General features: G+C 33.2%; 1 protein-coding gene across 1 annotated transcript in view; it reads left to right on the forward strand.

Moving 5' to 3' along the window:
* Positions 1 to 2,497: 2,497 nt before the first annotated feature.
* Positions 2,498 to 23,088, forward strand: part of LOC132716812 (ras GTPase-activating-like protein IQGAP1) — a gene marked incomplete at its 3' end in the record, with an annotated part of 67,332 nt that continues 46,741 nt past the window's right edge. Inside the window, 2 exon segments of the mRNA XM_060700149.1 lie at positions 2,498 to 3,058; positions 6,579 to 6,711. Coding sequence (XP_060556132.1) covers positions 2,917 to 3,058; positions 6,579 to 6,711 — 275 coding nt within the window.

Genomic DNA, 23,088 nt, shown 5'->3' on the forward strand with positions numbered 1-23,088 from the left:
TGAATAGTATGAATGTCTTAAAATTCTTCTCTTCAGTAAGATCAGTGCTAAATGCTTAGATGTTTTGCGTGAAGTATCACATTGTGGTCCACTATAAAAGTGTATTAAATGTTGAATTCTGCTTAAGCCGGTGCTAATGGGCGTGGACGGTAATTTGCACTTTCCATTACCGTCCATGAACAGGCTCAATCAAACCGAGCCTGCAACATTTTCAATTTTGTCTTGTTGGGCTTTCTTTAGGGATTCTTATTTCTCTCTTTTTAAATCATTTCACTTGGGTGAAAAATGGCACCACCCCGTGGTTACTAATTTTATATAGACTTTCAAGAAAAATGCATAAAAATTGTACTTCTTTTTAAGTGCAAGGGTTTAGATATGTTGCATGTAGCATGTGCCATCACCGTGTGGTCCTTCACAATAGTTATACAAATGATGATGGATCAAAATTATCCCGCCATGGGGATAGCATAGCTTATATAGACTCGTATAGGGAAATACATTTATGCCTTCTTTTGTAAAAACTGCAATGCTAGAAGAATTGTCTTGAAGCATTAATAGTAGCAGTCATCTGTAAAAAATGTATGTTATGATACCTTGGTAAAACACAACAAACCCAATGTGACTTCATTACTGAAATCTAGACCTTTTTCTAGCAATGTACATCAGGTGAGTGAACCAATGCCATCATGACGCTCTTATTTACGAAATGTTACAGTTTTTGGCCAATTACCTGAACCATCCTATTCTTCTGTTGCTGTATATGGTAATAAGTACTATCAGTTATAGTAATTTAGTATGTAATTCAAAATACTACTTTTTTTACATTTTGTAACATTTTTTGACAAATACTTTCACATTCAGCACTGTTTTATTCAGGCGACAAGCCTATAATATGGTTGTAAACCATTATTTAGACGTTAGGAACTCAATTTTTCCTTGCCGAAGAAGAGAAATTTATTTGTTTCTGAGGCAAAGTGTGAATTCATATTTCATACATGTATTTCATACCATCGTCATGGTTGCCCAATGTTGCAGATTGGCGTACATCATTATATAACATGCATTATTCTTCTTTAATTTTTCATTTTACTATTGGTAATAGTTGCATCAGTATAAACGGTAATAGTTGCATTAATATTAGTGATTGTGTCTCACAACGCAAGAGTATGAACATATAATTATTCTTTCTTGTCACAATTATACATTTATATGTTACAAAAACATAACACATTATCGCTTCGACCAGTTTGCATACTCTTTAAAGTATTGCATGTACAATATGCGCTTGTATAAAAAGTAACCCAAAATACACTGTACATAAAATTTATCTTGATTATTTTGACCCAGTAATGTCTTATTTTTTGTATTGCTTTTTCTAAACTTTATCTAGATATAGGTGTTTTTGGGGAAAATGAAAATTGCTTTACATATTGCAATATGCATTATATTATTTTAGCCTAATATAATCAAAGTTAATTTCATACAGCAATGAAAATAAAATAAGGACCATTTTATCCTGTTCTTTTATTTGTGAACATGGGGTCATAGATTAATAGAAAGAACAAAACTTTATTTTCGGTAAATAATCGTCAATTGTCAAATGTTTAAGTGCTTTATATCTTTTATCGTCTAACTGCACTAAAATAGTACACGTGAACTCCGGAATATTTTGAAGAAAAAAAATCACGCCGTTGCCAATTCATCACACATCAATATCTTATATATCAATAATTATGCAAGACTCAGATTCTCGATCATTTGTTTCTTCAAGACCAAAACGACCTTTTCGTATCGGATATCAAAAGATAGTAACATATTGGTATGATAATAGCAAATAGATGAGGATAATACAACAGAAGTTTTATCAAGTAACCTCACAAAAAGTCATATAATGACGTTACGAATATATGTTATGTCTAGACTTTATTAAGTATTTAAATTGGATAATGATAAAATTAACCTTATGGTTACTATCATACCTTCTTTAGTCGATACTGAGCAAAATCGTTATTTAAAGCAGGGATTGATACATACAATGTATATAATCAACTACACTGGTTACAGGTTGCTTATAAAAACAATTCCATGCAACTTTTAAATTTCACTTCTTGGAACTATAGCAATGTGTTTTTGTATCATATTAGGAAACTTAACAGTGACAAATTAGACGGCTCGAACACATGAACAATTTGTTCCGCGGCAAACTTGTAGTCACCTGGTCAGTGGTCACCATTGTCAAAACATTTTTTCTTACATTTAAGATCGCACTTAATCATACGCAGACTGAATTAATTGTACCGGAAAAATCGTAGAGAATACGATTGAAAATAACATTTTGAGATACAATGGTTTTAAGTATCATGTAAATAACATTTTTTCTGTAATTAAAAAAATAACAGTAAAAAAAAATTGACTACCAGGCAATTTAAATGAAAAATGAACCACTAATCGAACTCGTCCAAAATCCTAAGAAGTTGATTGGTCGGTTCAAGAAGGTCAGAAGTCAGTATACCCACAAGTCCCGCGTAATTACAAAGTAGGAAATGAGAAGTGTTTCCGGATAACATGCAAGAGAAATAATTAAAGCTGTGTTATTGCGGAGGGAATAATTTGTGTTGATATTTAAATGATTTGCTATCTTTGAGGATTTATTTTCCCTTCTAGGTGTTGTCATTTTGTTTTATTTTGTTTTAAAGTAGGTAAGGGAGTCAGAACAGCTGCCCGTTCGTGACGCGGTTGTTTACGTTTTTGTTCATTCTTAATTGTGCGCTCTCTTAATTCTCTTGTTAGTGTCAGTAGAAAATTATAATTTAAAAAGTGTCATTTGGATCTGCCAAGAAAGCAAAGTGTTGTGTTTTTTGTAAAATGAAAAATTAGACGTCAGAAAACCAATTGCAACCCAAGATATTGTACACTATGTCAACTGAGGAGGTTTTTGCAGAAGGAAATGAAGTTAACGGGCATGTAGAGCCTGAAGAAGTTGTTGATAGACGGGAATCAGTGTCTAAGGATCCGCCACCAGTTGTTGCTCCTAAACCCAAGCGGTCTTCAACAAGTGGTGAGTATCATTAGAGTGAGTACACATGTAATGTGTTGACTATGTGACAGCTGAAGATGAATATATGCAAACCATTAAATTTATGTTATGATAACGGGCAGCACGAAATACCCAAATATACCCAAATACACCCAAATATACCCAAATATTGCCCAAATATACCCAAATATTGCCAAATATACTAAAAATAATGTCCAAATATACTAAAAATAAATGTTTTATAACAAAAAGTGTTATTTTTATTATGAATTACAATATAAACATTCACTAAGATAAAATCAAACATAGCCAAATATTCATTTTCCTATCACCAAAATATACCCAAATACAGTATACCCCATTAAAGCTATATTAAATTTTCTAAAAAAATAAAACGATGGACACTTGTATGAAATTTTAGCAAAGTTATACCAAAAAAAGAAAAATGAAGTCAACAAATTTTATCATATCTTTATCTTAAGTTGCAAGTATATTCATTAATGAACCTACTGTAGATAAGCAAATGTCACAAGATTATTTTCTTACAACATCTGAACTGCCCATTTCAACGGAATGAATGAAAGTTATAGCCGCCTAAGTCATACTATGTTATAAATATTAATTAATTTTCTCATTATAATCTGTATTTTATACAAAAATAAATGAATATTGCTACATTTGGGTATATATGGGCAATATTTGGGTATATTTGGGTGTATTTGGGTATATTTGGGTATTTCGTGCCGCCGATGATAACAATGCATGCATGTGAGTATGTGAATTATCAATTATTCAATTAATAAGATATGTCAGCCCCATGCCACAAAAATACAAACATTGACAGTACATGTAGTCCTGTTCATCAAGTTGCTGTTCACACAATGTACATCGAGGTAGTTCTGGCTTCCATAACTTTATATGTCACTGTAAGAACAGGTCTAGCGGTACGAGGGGACATCTCAAAATTGCCAAAAATCACTATTTTGCATTGATTTTTTTCCATCAAAATTGATTTTAAAGTGCTGCAACTTCTCAATGGATTGAGATAGAGTCAACGGCTTTTCAGCGTTGGTTACATGATACCTTATGATCGACCTAGGGTCATGTTTAGCCTCAAACAAGTCCACAGAAGGGGGCACATCCTCTTCTGGCAACACCCTGATGTAGCTTTTGGATAGGGGGCGGCGCTGAAAAAGTGGTCACTTTTAAACAACTTTTCTCAAACAAAACAAAGTATTGGGGGCCAAAATAAGGCTTTTTTCACCATTTGACATTTGGGACAACAAGGGGAGGGGGGAGGAGGGTGAAAAAGGCTTGTATTTATATCTGGTAGTGGTAATGGGTTAATAGTTCATTACTAGTATTTGAAAAATTTGGTACAAATGTAAGTTTCTTTCTTTGAATGCTTATGGCTCAAATGCTGTACTTCTGGAATTATATATGTATGAAAATATGGACAACGATTACATGTAACATAAATTTACGTTAACGTTTCTACTGTCAGTACATCAAATGATATATCTATGAAAAAACTAAAGAGTCAGTTCCAAAATGTATAAGTTATTATAAATGCCTTTATCTTTAATTTTACTGACATTAGATTAACTTTCAAGTTTACATCAAATGGTTGATTAAATATGCATCACTTGATAGAAATGCTTGAGTAAATCTTTTGATAAGTACTTTATAAATATCTCAATCGATAAAGAAATGTTTACTTAAGGAAAAAAATAAATCATATGCTTATGAAATGTAATTTAATATCAGTCCATTATCATCTATCATGAAGTAAAGTCTTCCGTATTAGAATTTAACAAACGTTAAGTAGCATCTTTAATTGACTTTCTTAATTTGAAGGAATTACAAAATTATGACCAATGCTATATTAGAGCTTGGTCAATATCTTTTCAGTGAAGGAATAATTATATAATTAAATTGCAATACTGGCAGGAATTTTGCAAAATAATTGTTGATTGCTAAATGTAATGTCAAGAAAACCAGCTTCAGGTCAGTATTCAAATTTAGTTTCTGCTTTGTTTTAAAATTTCTCCTGGTTAAATTAGCGTGCCTTCATATTTGCTTTATTTTTTATGAAAATTTTAGAACGGTTCTAATGAGTAAAAATGTTGTAAAGTGTACAAATAACATTGATCAATTTAACCAAGCAAAACATGCTTTCACTATCCAAGTGAAGTCAAGATCTTTATAGGGATGTTAGTTTTTTAAGTGGGTGCAGTGTTTTTTTTAAACTCTGCAAATTTAGGGTAAGCTATATTTTCCCAGGATACAAACTAACTTTTGCAGTTACATCATGGTAAATATGTGGATGAAAAAGCGTAACAGTGTGAACACACTTATGTGAACTGGAATGAACTGTGAAGCTTTATCAGTAAAAGTTTATTTATACAAGGGGATTACAGGGCTTCTGCTAAGTTCCAAAATGACTGACATAGGAAGTCACATTAATATAGGTAAAGAAGGAAAGCAATATATTTTGGAAGTCACAGACCAAATTTAATTCAGTAGTAAATGGTTCCAAACTTTTCCACTAATGGAAGCCCTTTGATAAGAAAGGAAAATCCAAATTTGCCATGTTGAGATCATAATACTAAGTAGATCACTGGTCAATAACTTTAACATGGATTTTGGCACAATTATGGCCCTTTTCGAACATATAAAAACTCAACATTATCCAGGCCTTTGTTTAACTATCAAGCACCGAGAATAATCGAGCACACTGTCCTACCAACAGCTCTTATGTGAAGACATAATCTGCTCTTGTGAAGCATACTGAATTCAGACAAGGCTGTTAATTATGGTTGCTCTAAGAATTGAAAGAGTGAATTGTACTGTGTTTTTAACTTTATTTCTTTGCCATGAAATCTAATTGCTTTGAGACACTTTGTTAAAATGACAGCAGATTTTTTTTTTAGCCTGCACTAATTTGCATTGAGTTTGTGCAGTTAGCAGTGACATTCTGTTGACAAGGAGAATGTTACATGAATGCATTTCCTTCAGTCAAAGATTTGTTGTCTCAATAAGTGGATTGTACATGTTTTCTGCAGAGAAAATGAGAGCATGAAGTCCATATCTCTTCAGAAATTTTAAAATATCCCTAGGTCTTTTCTTAATCATTTTTGGACATAAACAAAATGCATTATTTGTTGGGTGGTTATATTAGGTTTGAATCATCACAATATACAATATTGTAAGATTGGTTCAATTTTGTAATATATTTTTACATAGTTACATGCATGTATAATGTGTGTTAGGAATTTTCTTAGGAATGGTATTAGGTAATGATATTCAAAGGTCTTTGTACATTGTTGTCTGTCTTCAGCCCTTCTGAAAAATTGATAGAAAATATAAATGTAGTTAAATATATATACAGTACTTAAGCTACATGTTTATTCACTTTCACCTTCCTTTTTGTTCTTTATTTAACACCTTCCCCCTCCCCTTCCACACACACACGTAAAACACAAAAGCCAACAAAAGCGACAAAAAAGAACAAAACAAAAATAATCAATTATATTTTCAGGGAGTATGTCGGAGCCACACCACACGGGTCCTCCACAGCAACAACATGGTCACATGACCGCCGAGGAGATGGACGAGCAGAGAAAGCAGAATATCGCTTATGAATACCTCTGTCATCTTGAAGAAAGCAAAGTGTAAGTCAAATTCTTGTTTAACCTTTCCACCCTGAATAAATGAAATGGACTTGTCCGTCTTTCTATATGGACAAGACTCATACATAATTTTAGGGAAAAGATTTCAAAATATGTAGTGACTGAATAGTGCAGAGACATGATGATCTTGGTTTGCACTGGTTGCATGTGTTACTTCAGTCACTGCCAGCATGTTAAGGTTGTTCTGTTTAAAAAAAAACACTAATTTCCTGGTGACCCTAAATTGTGCCTAAAGAAATATTGTGGTTGGTGGGGGTCATTTTTGGGTCTCTCTGTCCTTCAGTAAAGCAGAAATGTTAAGATTAAAAATATTGGTGTGGTTTGAAAATATAACAAGAAAAAAATATTTAAAACAAACAGAAATTAGTGTTGTCGTTTTTTTAAATAAAGAACATTTCTGTTGTGTTTAATTCTTTCTGAATGACAATTATTTTCATAAATGTTGTATTAACTTTTGGAAATAGACGTTACATTTAAAAAAAAAAGATGAAAAACAAAATAATAAAATGAATAACAGGTGCTGTAAGGGCATGATACAAATATAGACTTTTGGTGTGGTATGCCACAGAACACCTTTGAGGAAAGTGGTCGACCACAAATTCATTTTGTTGATCCCTTGATTTTGCATGTGCATAGTGTTTTTATATTCCACAGTTTTTGTGTGCATTAGAACATTAAGGTTATATTTTGTTTGTTTCCCTGTGACTGTTGAACTGAATTTTAGACATCTAGACATGAGGTTTAAGTCAATGCAGATTACTGATTTCTAAATGAGGTTTGGCATCCAGACATGAGGTTACAAAATGTAGGCATCCAGACATGAGGTTAGGCATCCAGACTTGAGCTTAGGCATCCAGACATGAGCTTAGGCATCCAGACTTGAGCTTAGGCATCCAGAATTGAGCTTAGGCATCCAGACTTGAGCTTAGGCATCCAGACATGAGCTTAGGCATCCAGACTTGAGCTTAGGCATCCAGAATTGAGCTTAGGCATCATGAGGTTTAAGTCTGTGCAGCTTACTGATTTCTGTCATTACAAGTAAATTTAAAAGATGGTGTTTAATGAAAAAGGAACAAGGTAATAGATTTCAATGAACATAGTTAACACTTTAAATATTCATAGCTTTAAGACAAGTTTCACACCATCAATTCTCATTTTATTTACAGCCTTTTTTGTGTGGCACAGATTGTTTTCTAAGATGTAACTAACTCAGTAACTGTCTTGTCTGTTATTTAACTATAATAGATAAACATGCTGTAAAAGGACAATGTCAGTATTGTAAATATGTGGGTGTTTCTTGTTGATAGATTGCACTCGAAAAAATTTGCATTCCGTTGATTTGTTATTTAAGTTCATGAGCCCAGTGATAATTAAGAAATTGGGGGAAAAAAGAGGCTGTTATTGATTGGGGAAAGGGACTTACTTTGACCCATGGTGATAGGGTGAAGATGCCCTGTTCAGTCATTACATATTTTAAATTTCCTACAGATTATGATTGGTTTTGTCCAGACTGAAAGATGGACAAGTCCATTTAAGATATTTAGGTTGGAAAGGGTTGATTAAATATTGACTATGATAATGAATGTCCTGAAAATGCTACTTGGTATTACTATAGTAATATAGATAGACAGGCTGGCCGGGATATTGTTCATGCATTGTGGCCAGACACCATACTGTTTGCTGTTCAATAATGAAAATCTTGAACCTGGCAACAGCAGAGTGGGCAAAATCTGATTTTGACTGACTTTTTAGCTCACCTGTCACAAAGTGACAGGGTGAGCTTTTGTGATCGCTTTTCGTCCGTCGTCCGTCCGTCCGTCGTCCGTCCGTAAACTTTTACTTTAAATGACATCTCCTCATAAACCACTAAGCCAATTTCATCCAAACTTCACAGGAATGTTCCTTTGGCGGTCACCTTTAAAAATTGTTCAAAGAATTTAATTCCATGCAGAACTCTGGTTGCCATGGCAACCGAAAGAAAAAAACTTTAAATATCTTCTTTTAAAAAACCATAAGAGCTAGAGCTTAGATATTTGGCATGAAACATCTTCTAGTGAGTGTCTTCCAAGTTTGTTCAAATAAAAAGCCCTGGGGTCAAAATTGGCCCCGCCCCGGGGGTCATTGATTTTCCCTATATGCATATAGTAAAAACTTAAAAAAAACTTCTTTTAAAGAACCCAAAGAGCTAGAGCTAAGATATTTAGCATGCAATATGTTCTAATGGGTGTCTACCAAGTTTGTTCAAATAAAAGCCCTGGGGTCAAAATTGGTCCTGCCCCGGGGGGTCATTGATTTTCCCTATATGCATATAGTAAAAACTTAAAAAATCTTCTTTTAAAGAACTCAAAGAGCTATGGCTAAGATATTGAGCATCAAACATGTTCTAATAGGTGTCTACCAAGTTTGTTCAAATAAAAGCCCTGGGGTCAAAATTGGCCCCGCCCCAGGGGGTCATTGATTTTCCCTATATGCATACATTATATGTATAGTAAAAACTTAAAAAATCTTCTTTTAAAGAACCAAATGAGTTAGAGCTAAGATATTTATCATGAAACATGTTCTAATAAGTGTCTACCAAGTTTGTTCAATTAAAAGCCCTGGGGTCAAAATTGGCCCTGCCCTGGGGGGTCATTGATTTTCCCTATATTGCATATAGTAAAAACTTAAAAAATCTTTTCTTTTAAAGAACTCAAAGAGCTATGGCTAAGATATTTAGCATCAAACATGTTCTAATAGGTGTCTACCAAGTTTGTTCAAATAAAAGCCCTGGGGTCAAAATTGGCACCGCCCCGGGGGTCATTGATTTTCCTTATATGATGTATAGCAAAAACTTAAAAAATCTTCTTTGAAAAAACCCAAATAGCTAGAGTTAAGATATTAAGCATGAAACATCTTTTAGTGAGTGTGACTACAAAGTTTGTTCAAATAAAAGACCTGGGGTCAAAATTGGCCCCGCCCCGGGGGTCATTGATTTTCTTTATATGTGTATAGCAAAAACTTAAACTTCTTTGAAAAACCCAAATAGCTAGAGTTTAGATATTATTAGCATGAAACATCTTCTAGTAAGTGTCTACAAAGTTTGTTCAAATAAAAGCCCTGGCCCGGCCCCAGGGGTGTCATTGTTTTTAAATATATGTGTATAGTAAAAAACTTTAAAAAAATCTTCTTTTAAAAAGCCCAATGTCAGAGCTAGAGCTTAGATGTTTAGCATGAAACATCTTCTTATGGGTGTCTACCAAGTTTGTGCAAATAAAAGCCCTTGGGTTAAATTGGCCCTGCAACGTTGGGGGGGGGGGTGGGGGTTGGGGGGGCCTATTATAATACAGGTGAGCGACCTCAGGGCCATCATGGCCCTCTTGTTTTACCTGAAGCATTTCTTTACTTGTCCATATGGCATTGTAAATAAAAGAAAATGCCAGAAAAAAAAGAATCACTTGTCCATACAGGCAGTGGGACAAGCTTGGCAATATAGACAATTTGCCACCACTAAATTGACTGTCCAAAACTCTTGTTAGGGCAAGTGGGAAAAACTTGATTTGAAGGAAATAATAACTATTCTCATGGCTTTCAATAAGTTGAAAATGAATAGTTTTGATTAAATGATGCATGAATAAATTTCTCAATACATACATTTTTATGCTAAATTTGAAAAATTAAGAAAGTGTTTAAACATGGGATCACTTGTTTTTCTCATTCTCTGTGCCAGTTAGATTATTTTGTACATATTTAAAGATCCTATATATATTGCAATGTTCCACTTTTTTGCCAAGTTTGTCATTAATGTGGTGTTACTAGGTAACTGCCTACGTTGATATAAATTTAGATATTAAAATGCATAATTATTTGTGTTGTGTTTATTTCACAATATGTTATGTGTAGTGTTATTACAGACCAGCTGACATTAACTGCAATCTACTCCGAGACTGTATTATGTGGTTAGTGTCATATGAATAATTCATGAGCTTGCCACCATTTTAGTTTCTTCCCAAGATTTTTACCGTAGATGTACTTTACGCCTCAAGGCCTGCTTTCTGTACAGAAGTCAGTTTTTTGTTAGTTTTTATGTTATTTTTGTTGTTTTCATTTGCGTGGGTAAATCAAATTTTTTACGTGCGATTGGCCATGATTTCCCACCCCAATCAGAAAGGGCAAATTTTTAAAAATTGAATTTGTTTTTAATTTAAATTTTTAAAGTGTTTAAAATGAAACTTTGTAAAATTTAAAAACCCGGCTAAGAGGCTATTTTTTTGGTTAAATTTTTCCCGGAAATAAAAATTTTTGAATAAAGTTTTTGAAAAGGGGTCCCACCCAAATTAAGTTTTTAGTGTTGAATTTTTGGGATATGGAACAGAAATTAAATGATTTATTTCCCTCTTGCTTAAAAAATTGGGAAATTACATTTGGGTTTCCTATACCTTTTTAAAGAAAAATTTGGTTTTTCTGAATTCAATATGCCTTTGTTAACTGAATTCAAATTTCATGTAATTTCAACCTTTTTGTTCCCCAAATAAAGCCCCAAAACTCACATTATTTTAAATATGCCTATATATGTTAATTGCATCTTTTTTTAGGACAACGTGTTAATCTTTGGTGTTTAACAATGATAACAACATTCTTTATAACTATATTTTAAAATGGTAGTTGTATCTTTAATTTGCTATAAAATCTGCCACTTATATTGTTCGACATTATGTCAAATTAAACTATTTCATTTTGATCAATAATTGGCTGATTTGATGTGTCTTAAAGCATTCACATGCTTCAATATATTCACTGATTACAAATATAATGCAAACAACAAAGATGACAACGATAACGATATTATAGTCGCATGTTGCAGTACGCACTAAGCAGTTGGCAGTAAGCATAATGCGAGTTGCAAAAATTTGTGTTCATATTATGACAGCAGGTGTCGCTTTGTCGGCACATCCCTTATTTTCCGGATGATCCCGTTTTTTTGGCAAAGTTACGTCCACTTTATATAGGGGCCGTATACAGAAAAGTGTTTTTGGGGAGGACATGTAAATTTTTCTGAAAACAAAGAAACGATGCGACAGACGAAAAGTGCGTGTTTTTGAAAAATTTTGCAACATTGGAAAAAAAAATTATATATTTTTTCTAATAAATTTATCACAAATGGGATCACCTTATACCAATTTTTTTACCCTTTTTTGAGCCGGGGGTTTAAAGTGAAAACCGAATTTTTCAACTTAAAGGTGGCACAAAAGGTGACAAAGTTTTGTGTTTTTAAATTTTCTGTTTCGCCACTGGGGATACCCGTGTCGGGGGCCCCCGGGTTTTTATCCCTGGCCAAAGATAGGGTTTTAAATCGTTGGGGGAAAGAAATACATGTTGTGGCCCGATTACTAAGGCCCCTTTCCACGAGGTAATTAAGGGCGTGGAAACGAGATAACATAGTCGTGGCCACGTGTTACTTAGTCGTGGCCACGAGATAAATAAGTCGTTGGAACAAGTTACTATGTCGTGGCCACGAGAAAGTTTAGTCGTGGCCACGAGAAAGTTAAGTCGTGCGAACGAGATAAATAACCAATCAAATTACACTATTTATATGAATTTTCCTAACAAGGATGCCCCTACTTCACTTGCCCGTAAAAGTGCCATTTATACAAGTTATTGATTGGTCAAAGATTTAGCGACATTGTGACCCTGATTTCTGACCAAATTGCCTAAAAATTATTAGGTGTCATCTACTGATCTTTTTAGGTTATATAAACTACGGCTTTTTCTTTCTAAATCATTCATCAGACAAGGATTTTACATGAAGTGTCATGTTTATCTGACCTGTGACCTCAAAACATCCCTTATAGGATATCTACTGTCCATGGACAATGTCCCTTCCCAGGACTAAGTCCCTCTCAAGTTATGGTATACTAGTAAACAATGTTAACAGGCCTTTGTACGTACACAATGACCAATTCTATCATAGAATTGTCCCAACAAAGGGCTATAACTTGGTCAAAATTAATGTCTTATTTATGGGCCTTATGATTCTAAAGACATGTATTAAGTTTCAAAGTGAACACTTCAGTATTTTCAAAGATTAATGTTAAATCTTTTAAACAGAAATTTTCTAAGTTTAAAAATGTAAACTTATTTAATTATCTCGTCTGCACGACTTAGTTATCTCGTTTTCCCACGACTTAAACGACTTAGTAACTCGTGGCCGTGACATAGTATCTCGTGGCTACGATATAGTATCTCGTTCCCACGACTTAACTATCTCGTGGCCACGACTTAGTTACTCGTGGCCACGACACAGTATCTCGTGCGCACGAGATAAATAAAAACACACACATGTCACTTAGTAACTCGTGGCCACGACTTAGTACAGTACAAACTTGATTTTTTTTTTTTTTGTAAAATAAAATAAATATAATTTGGCTTCACACAAACATTGTGCTTTAAATACTTTACACTGTAAGTGGGCAGTATGAATATTCATGTATAGTGTTATTACAAAAATATATATAGAAGTTTCTTTTAAAGACAGGCACAATTTTACTTGACCCGTAATTAGGAAAGCAGATTCCTATACATTATGTGTATGTGTTTTTATTTAAATAAAACATATTTAGTAACAATTTTATAGATTTCAATAAATTTCTGTGATAAAAATATATTACTGAAGCACAAATGTATGTGAATGTGGTTGTGTGTGCGGGATGTCTGATCTATAATCAGACACACATATGCCCAACATTTGTAATTGACTATGCACATGTCACAGAAATAAACAACTTCCTTCTTTCCTTATATTATACATGTATATTTAAATGTGTTACATACCTATTCGCCACTATTAGTGACTCTGAGACATTTATTAAGTTAAAAGGCCAATTAATAAGTTTTTGCTTTTAATGTCCAAGTCATTAGAAAAAGACCTTCGCATTCGCAGTACCTAGGCAGGTGCTTAAAAACTGGATGACAGCATTATATGTTTTGATAAGGGAGTACACTATGACCACTATTGCATGAAACTTTCATGTATATATTCCATCCCAGCTCATCAACGTATCTTTAGGGGTAGGTGCAGCCCTTAAGCCAAAGCCTGAATCCACCACTGTACGTTTAACTGCCCCATTGAATAACTGTTTACGAGCATATTTTTTTCTATTAGACTGTATACATATACATGTGTATAAAATTATTTACATAATCCTTACTACTTGTATTTATATTCTTTCACTGCAAATTTTTGTATTAAGCTTGGTACGGGGCTTGATATCCCCCACCCCAGCATTGTCGCGTTAATCTCTGTAAATTTTTAACGTATAAACCACGATGGCCCTAACGGGATTCGTAATAAATTTACATGTATCGGAAAATTTTCCGATGATAAGGCGAATCATGGGGAAAAAAATCGTTGAATATCGATAAAAAGTTCTGCCCTTAACAAGTTCCCCAAATCCGCTAGACATTGTTAAAATTGTTTATATAATGTAAGAATCAAACATAATCCAAAAAGCCCTCAAGAACACGAAGCTTTATTAACATAAACACTGAATAATGGATATAAGCGAAAGCTAATAGGTAATCACGCCATGCGAGCTGTAAATCAAATAAGTCACATTTTAACAAAAACCATCAGAGAACAAAAAATAGTCAATTTTAAATGACTTCTACATAAAAATAATACAAAAAAACTAAACCGTAAAAAGTTTGTATAGAGCATGAAGAAAGGTACCTTATACATAAAGGTATAAGACGTTAACATTTTAGTATTCCAAACGGCTTGTTCCAGTTTAATAGTTATCACTCAATGAAAGAATTGGTCACTACGAAATGTTTGAATGAAAAAATGAAAAATGGAATCCAGAATAATGCAACGTTTAAATATCATAAAGCAAGATGGAATCAATCATAATGCAAGTTCTAATGTCATGTAGCAAGATTGAATTAAGCATAATGCAAGTTCCAATGTCATCAAGCAAGATGGAATCATGCATAATGCAAGTTCCAATGTCATCAAGCAAGATGGAATTAAGAATAATGCAAGTTTCAATGTCATCAAGCAAGATAGAATAAATGCATTAATTCTGTTCCATATGGTACAAACGTTTATAATTTATGTATCTATGTGTAGGGGTAGAGAGGGATGTTCAGCAAAGGTTACATCATGTTTGATGCAAGTCACTTAAATAAATTGTTTAAGTAGCCGGATATATGAAAAGTGCATACCAGCCAAATGCGTATGAGGTTCAATGCTATTTGATAAACTTAGATGCATTATTAATTTTAGAGTAGAGAGATATGTAAGTACCAGTCAAAGAGAAAATTAAAAAAAAAAAGCATGAACAAAAGCAGCTTTGAGTAGCCCATATAATTATGAACCAAGTTATTTTATATTATAATTAAACTCCTGTTATTGATTATAATAATTCATTATGATTGTGATTGAGGATTCATACATCAAAGATTGTAAGCCCTCTGATAAATTTTAAAAAAATGCATGAAGAAAATAAAAAAAAGATTCTTATTTTTTATTTAAGCCCGAACTATACCATAAAATGAGTATTATTTTGAGCCCATATTCTATTTGTTCAGTTCACATTTTAGAAAAAAAATAAGAAGAAAAAAAAAAATGTTAATCTTTGACAAGGTGAAAGATTCTGTTTCTGCATATATAGAACATTATTGATTTAAGGTAAAGAAATAGAGAATGGATGTGATAAAAAAAAGTGAAAAATAGGTGAATAAAAAAGCAAAACAAACAAAAACCTAAACAAAAAACTCCCAGCTGTTACAAGTTATATATAATGTAATGAATTGAGTACATCTGGGTTTTTTGTAGTTGATGAAAAGAGTGAACTAAGCTTGAAATTAATGTTAATAAGTTTTAATCATACGGTTGAAATAAATTGCAAGTGGCAAATACTCCTTTGTTTCAATTTTATAACATAACATGTAAATAATTACTTAATTCTTGAGAATTAAAATCTTAGTACATTTTTTCCCAAGTTTTCTTTTCTTCATCTGGAGGCATGCAGCTTTATAAGATTTGATTGTATCATAGTTTGGGGACCTTTCTTTTGAAAATGTGTCAGAGTTAAATCGTATACATATACATGCACATTGTGTTAACTGGACAGTGTCCGCACTCCAGAGCATGCCCATTGATTGGCTCATTTTTGCTGGGGTTTACATATTGTGATGGCAGAGAAAAGGAAAGCGACAAAAATATCATATTCAGATGTTTGTTCATTGGTTCTTTTTTGCTGGGGTTTCATATTGTGACAACAGGGAACGTGTTTTTATGTTTGATTATGATACAAAAGAGAAAGATCATCAAAACACTCGGCAATCTGATTAATACTCGGGGGCTACGCCCACTCGTACAAATCAGATAGCCTTGTTTTTCAATGCTCTTTCTATTACTAAAATGGCATTCTTTGGTGGTATTGTATACATGTTAATAGAGAAAACTTTTTTGTTGTTGATATTAATGTCATGTTTGAATGCTATAGCAGCGGTAATGAAGTCTCATGTTTGGTTGCCATCAGTGTTAACTTACTGGTAATCCAGGCCAGCCTACACATCACCTCTATATGCCGCCTGACGAGACTCTGTACCATTGGCAGCTTCAAATATTAGTGTCCAGATATCAAAACGGATCTTTTAAATATAGTTTATATTGTTGAAAATTATAAAAGTGTAAAAACAGGAGTCACATTTTCATTATGGTACATCTCATCACCTTAGTGCAATAACGGGTTAACTTCTATTAAGTATATAAGGAGTTAACCTGTTACTGCATGAAGATGGCGATATATGGCTCAAGTGTGAATAGTGAAAGCTTTGTTTTACATCATATTGAGTCATGACAAGTTAAAACCGCAGATAGAAGGAAGTGTATGTACATCATTGAAGTGGTCTTGAAAGCGGATCAGCAAAGGACCGCCCTGTGATTATCTCAGATAAACATCTTATTCATAAAATCTCCTAAAAACCTCACTTAAAATGATAAATTGCAACAGACAAAATAAATGTTAGTAAAGACTCCTTATTGAATTTTAAACTTTGATCAAAAGTCAAAGATTTACTATTCTATACACATTGTCAACATGTTATTATCTTGTGAAGAAAAAAAAAATGGGGTAAAATGAATTTCACTGATAAATGTGATATTTCTATGTGTTTATAAACTGAGTTTCAGTGAACGATTTTCACAAGCATTTATTTCATTTTTAGCTCACCTGTCACAAAGTGACAGGGTGAGCTTTTGTGATCGCTTTTCGTCCGGCGTCCGGCGTCCGTCCGCCGTCCGTCCGTAAACTTTTACTTTAAATGACATCTCCTCATAAACCACTTGGCCAATTTCATCCAAACTTCACAGGAATGTTCCTTTGGTGGTCACCTTTAAAAATTGTTCAAAGAATTTAATTCCATGCAGAACTCTGGTTGCCATGGCAACCGAAAGAAAAAACTTTAAATATCTTCTTTTAAAAAACCATAAGAGCTAGAGCTAAGATATTTGGCATGAAACATCTTCTAGTGAGTGTCTACCAAGTTTGTTCAAATAAAAGCCCTGGGGTCAAAATTGGCCCCGCCCCGGGGGGTCATTGATTTTCCCTATATGCATATAGTAAAAACTTAAAAAATCTTCTTTTTAAAGACCTCAAAAGAGCTATGGCTAAGATATTTAGCATGAAACATGTCTAATGCGGGTGTCTACCAAGTTTGTTCAAATAAAAGCCCTGGGGTCAAAATTGGCCACCGCCCAGGGGGTCATTGATTTTCCTTACATGTGTATAGCAAAAACTTAAAAAATCTTCTTTGAAAAAACCCAAATAGCTAGAGTTAAGATATTAAGCATGAAACATCTTTTAGTGAGTGTCTACAAAGTTTGTTCAAATAAAAGCCCTGGGGTCAAAATTGGCCTGCCCCGGGGGTCATTGATTTTCTTTATATGTTTTATAGCAAAAACTTAAAATCTTCTTTGAAAAAAACCAAATAGCTAGAGTTAAGATATTAAGCATGAACCATCTTCTAGTAAGTGTCTACAAAGTTTGTTCAAATAAAAGCCCTGGGGTCAAAACTGGCCAGGCCCCAGGGGTGTCATTGTTTTTAACTATATGTGTATAGTAAAAACTTGAAAAAATCTTCTTTTAAAAAGCCCAATGAGCTAGAGCTTAGATGTTTAGCATGAAACATTTTCTTATGGGTGTCTACCAAGTTTGTGCAAATAAAAGCCCTTGGGTTAAATTGACCCTGCAACAGAGATCTGCCGAGGACGCGATTTTGCGCCATTGGCGCTAAAAAAATGAGAATGGCGCAGGAAAATCGGCAGCAAAGGGCCATGGGCGCATCTAAAATCTGTGCCAGACTTATAAGAAAACAAAACTGTCTGCTGGCTTATTTAGTCATCCAGTCAAAACTGGTACCAACAGCAACATGTTACCCATGCTCCTGTAATTACGCATATTCTTTAGTTTATCCATTCCCCTATAGCTTTTGTCCATGTTATCTACTTACCGCATTTCTTCTCATAATCCCTTTCCCACACAGATACTCATTTCTACTACCGTAAATTTAATCCAATAAAACAAACAAACAAATTATACAACTACTTAATATTTAAAATGATTATCGGTAACTGAAAAAAAAAAGTGTTGCTATTTTAAGAAATGCTGTAAGTTACAGTATAATCTGACAGGTGTTCAACTTGATCAACCCTAAGGTCACTCAAGTTCACGCAAGTTTTGGCTGATGAAGTGTAAAAAAAGATGTATATTTCGTCATCAGAATGTTTTGACAGGGTGATTAACCAATCAGAGAAAACATTGTGCATGAGTTTTTTCATGATCAAAAGGTCTGTCGGCAAATGTCTTTTGATGTATGCTGTCTACACAGAGGCATACAAGGGGCAATAAAAATTCGTCAATATACATTGGTAAGGGACATTTTGTGCAAAGTAGGAACAATTAAATGGATAATGCACAATATAAGACATTACAAGTAAGAACCAGCAATTATGTGAATAAATTTGCATATCAAATTTTTGAGCAGCCATTAAAAAAATATTTTCAATTTTTGCCTGCAATTACAATATTAGTTAGAAAGTTACCATGTAGGCATAATTTTAATTATTGGTAAAGTACTTGAATTATAAGTGAACCACTTGTCATATTAAAATATGATTTAAGTTTTATTACGGGGAAAATTCAATTACATGTATCTACAAACTTTTTAACAGTTATTTTGGTCAATGTTTACTTATTTTCCCAAGGCCCATACTTTTGGTAAAAAAATGGCCCATCATTTTTTCAGACCAAGTGGGCCCCAGGGCCCAGGTATTTTCAAAATTCTTGGCAGATCTCTGCCTTGCAAACATTTGGGGGGGGGGGTTGGGGGGACTGTATCGGTGAGGACCCCAGGGCCTCCAGGCCCTCTTGTTTAAGATTTTGATTTAATGTTGAGAAAAGTTTGAAAACTTTTATGAGATTTTAGCTTTTTGTGTGCCTCAACAAAGTTGAATTCAGAAAAACTTGCCTATGAAGACCATGCATAGATAAATAGTAGTTTCACAGTCAAAATTGTTTATTTTACCAATCTAGGTTCCTGGATAGAAACATACTATGATGAAGTGTTTTATGGTTGCTGACTTTGACTTACTAATCTCATGGGGTCCATTTCACTCTCAGTGTCTGAAAGGGTGGATGAACCCTTATTTTCAAGCCAAGAATAAACATACTCTTTAAATCCCTCACTGAAGTTTAAATTGTACCATGTACATTGAATTCTACCATGTATGAATGCAATATTATGTAGCTAATAGAATGTTGCTCAAAATTGTTATATTTAGGGTCTGAAATGAATGAACAATGGAAAGTCGAGTCGGAAATTTGTCATATGACCGACAGTTTAAAAATTATCTTTGTTGATTTTTATATACTACATGTATGAAACTTCCACAGAGCAACTCCCTTTAGAAGACAAATCTTTTGGTTGTTTCAGAGAGGTGTTGTTGTTTATTGTAAAGTATTGTTCATATACAAGGGAGAAATCATTATATCAACAAAAGAAATTATTGTTCTGTAGAGGCCTGTCCCATTGAAGTTGCAATGCAGTTCCAAACAAACTTTCAGAAATAGGCAATAATTTATTGTCTCCATTTCTCAAAATTGACTGGTTATTATTTTCAAGCAGTAATGTTACAGTATGCAAAGTAATTTCTTTAATTATTGCAGCAGACACACTAACAATGCTAGCAGTGTTCTGACTGTAATTTCTGATCAATGGGAGAGAAGTTATAAATACAAAGGTCAGAGTGTATTGTTAATTAACAGTTATGTAAGACCTTCTCAGGAAGCTTGGCAGGCACAGTTTGGAGCATTCATTTTCATAGTAAATTAGTATCTAATTAGATTGGGTCTGAGAGAGAAATTGTTATGCATGGGCTTGTTGTACCAATGCAACCAGCAATTAAATAAATTCATTTTTCCCCTTTATTGCAACTTTACCCATGTGTTTTAAATTGGTATATTTATGGGTGGCAATGTAGTGAACCTATTGTTGACTTTTGATTTATTTATGAGTAAGTAACATTTATATGGCTAATCTTCAAAAGTCCTTTAAATGAGTTTCACGAGTTATCTTGTTGAGAAAACCTTGCATGAATTGAAATTAGAATATTTGAAAGGGTTGCAGTGTAATTTCTGAGAGGATGGAGATTTACCTTTTAAGAGGATATGCAGTAAAATAGAGAGATTTGCAGTTACAGTTAACTTTAACTTACAAAGCTCAAATCAATAGCTAAAAATGTATGATATAAAATAGATAAATATTGAATAGTGCTGTAAAATTACCCATAGATTTCATGTTTAAATATGGAATTGTGCTTAACCTGTACCTATAGGAGCTGTTGAATGTAGCATTCATGCCTCAGGCATATTAACAAGCCGGCAACATGTGCTGGAATACCTTCAGGGTTTCCACTATTGACTGTTTTAAAGCAGTGTCTCATTGACAAGGACAAGACAATTATTACATAATTATAATTATATTCTCAATAAGGACTTGACAATATTACATGTACATTTGATTTTGCTGCATCATTCATGCATATTGTTATATTAAATATGACAAACAGTGTCACACCCAATGTAGGCAGATCATGAATGTCATCATATGTAATCATCTTAAGTGGTTTTTCCATGTTACCAATTAGTAATAATTGATCACTTAATTTTTTTCCGTTGATTTGCTTCACTATCCAACCAGCTTTAGGAAGGTTGGTGGTTCTTTTAAGGAGACTTGGCTACCTGCTTGTGCCTGAATAATGTTGGAAGGGCACCCATGAGGTCTACCTCCAGGTACCTTTGAAGCTGAACAGTTGCAATTTTATATTAACAGTGTTGGTGTTTACCCATAACTCTAACATGGATTTTAAGAGAATTATAGCCCTTTGTGAACTTGTGAAAATTCAACAGTATCCAGGCTCCTATTTTACTATCAAGCACCATGCTGTCCTGTTGACTTATAAATTTAATTTCAGTCATAGCTCTATTATTTATAGTATCTAATCTTTAAAATAAAGCTTTATTGAATTATAAAAAAGATTTAGTGTGTGTGTGACACACTTTCAAGTAAGATAAGTATCTTGAAATAAACTCACAGCTAGGTTTATATTTTCATATAGAATTAAGCGAGCCTACGTGTAGAAATTTTCTAGTGGCACCAAATAAACACTTCAGTGGCCAACTGTTCTAATTTAGATTTGTTTTGCTACTTATTAAAGAATTAAATATGATTCTTAAAGAAAATGCTGCATATTTGATTTGTTTAGAATATTTCCGTCCATTATACTACAGTGATAATTAATTGAATTTGGTTATACATGTATTATATATTTACTAAAAGTGGCTGCCAGTTTTTTTTAAACTAAATGAATTTACCAAGTAGTAAGAGTTATTCAATTTACTATAGGTTATCTTTGTGGTATAAATTAGCAAATTTTTTTTTTTTGTGCAATTTTTACATTTTCTCGATTTGAAAAAAAAAATGAGATGGAAATGGATACTACATTTAATATAAATATTTACTTGTTAATACAATTTTCTTCTCTTGATTATTCAAAAGTAAAGTGTGGAGGAAATTAAAGGGAGGGAGGTTTATATTAAGAGGTTGATGTGATAATTGTATGTCTAATCTGCTAGTTGTAGCTGCAGTGCCCGTGTCCTTCATCAGATATCAGTTAATGGAGAAGGTCATGTATTCACATATTGTTACGCTCATTAAAAACTCAGCCTTTAGCAGAAATTTGCATATTATCTGTAATAAAAGAGATTGATATATTATATATTTAGAAAAATAAGCTTAAGATTTTATATCAGAATATTGTTGTTAGCTCGACTATACGAAGTATATGGAGAGCTGTCCTACTCGCCCCGGCGTCGGCGTCCGTGTCCAGATTTTAGATTAAAGTTTTGGTGCAGTAAAATATTTTTCACTATAACTTTGTCATTTCTTAAGGTATCAACTTCAAACTTCAAATATATGTTCCTTATCATCAACCACATCTTATGTGACAAGGTTCATAACTCTAGCACCAATATTTTCAGATTTATCTCCCCTTGAACTTAGAATTTTTCTTAAAAGATACTATTTTTTACTGATACTTCTTTATTTCTAAAGGGATCAACCTCATACTTCAAATATATGTACCTTATCATCATCCCCATCTTATGTGACAAGGGTCATAACTCTAGCACCAATATTTTCAGATTTATCTCCCTTGAACTTAGAATTTCCTCAAAAATACTATTTCTTACTGTTTCTTCTTTATTTCTTAAGGGATCAACCTCATACTTCAAATATATTTACATTATCATCATCCCCATCTTATGTGACAATGTTCATAACTCTAGCACCAATATTTTTAGATTTATCTCCCTTTGAACTTTTCCATACAAAATATTATTTTTTACTGTAACTTATTTATTTCTAAAGGGATCAACTTCATACTTCAAATATATTTACGTTATCATCATCCACATCTTATGTGACAAGGTTCATAACTCTAGCACCAATATCGCAAGAATTATCTCCCCATAAACTTAGATTTATTTACTAGAAAAATGTTATTTTTTATTTTAACTTTTTTATTTTTAAAGGTATCTACCTCAAACTTCAAATACTTATTCCTTATAATCATTTACATTTTATGTGACAATGTTCATAACTCTTGAAGCAATATTTACAGATTTATCTCCCTTTGAACTTAGGATTTTCTTTAAGAAATATAATAACTTCTTTATTTTTTAAGATATCTACTTCAAACTTCAAATATATATTTCTTATCATTACACAAATGTTGTGTGGCAAGGTCCATAACTCTTG

Source organism: Ruditapes philippinarum, unplaced genomic scaffold (genome assembly GCF_026571515.1).
Source record: "Ruditapes philippinarum isolate M1 unplaced genomic scaffold, ASM2657151v2 ctg6203_1_1_1_1, whole genome shotgun sequence".
In the NCBI taxonomy this organism is placed as follows: Eukaryota; Metazoa; Mollusca; class Bivalvia; order Venerida; family Veneridae; genus Ruditapes; species Ruditapes philippinarum.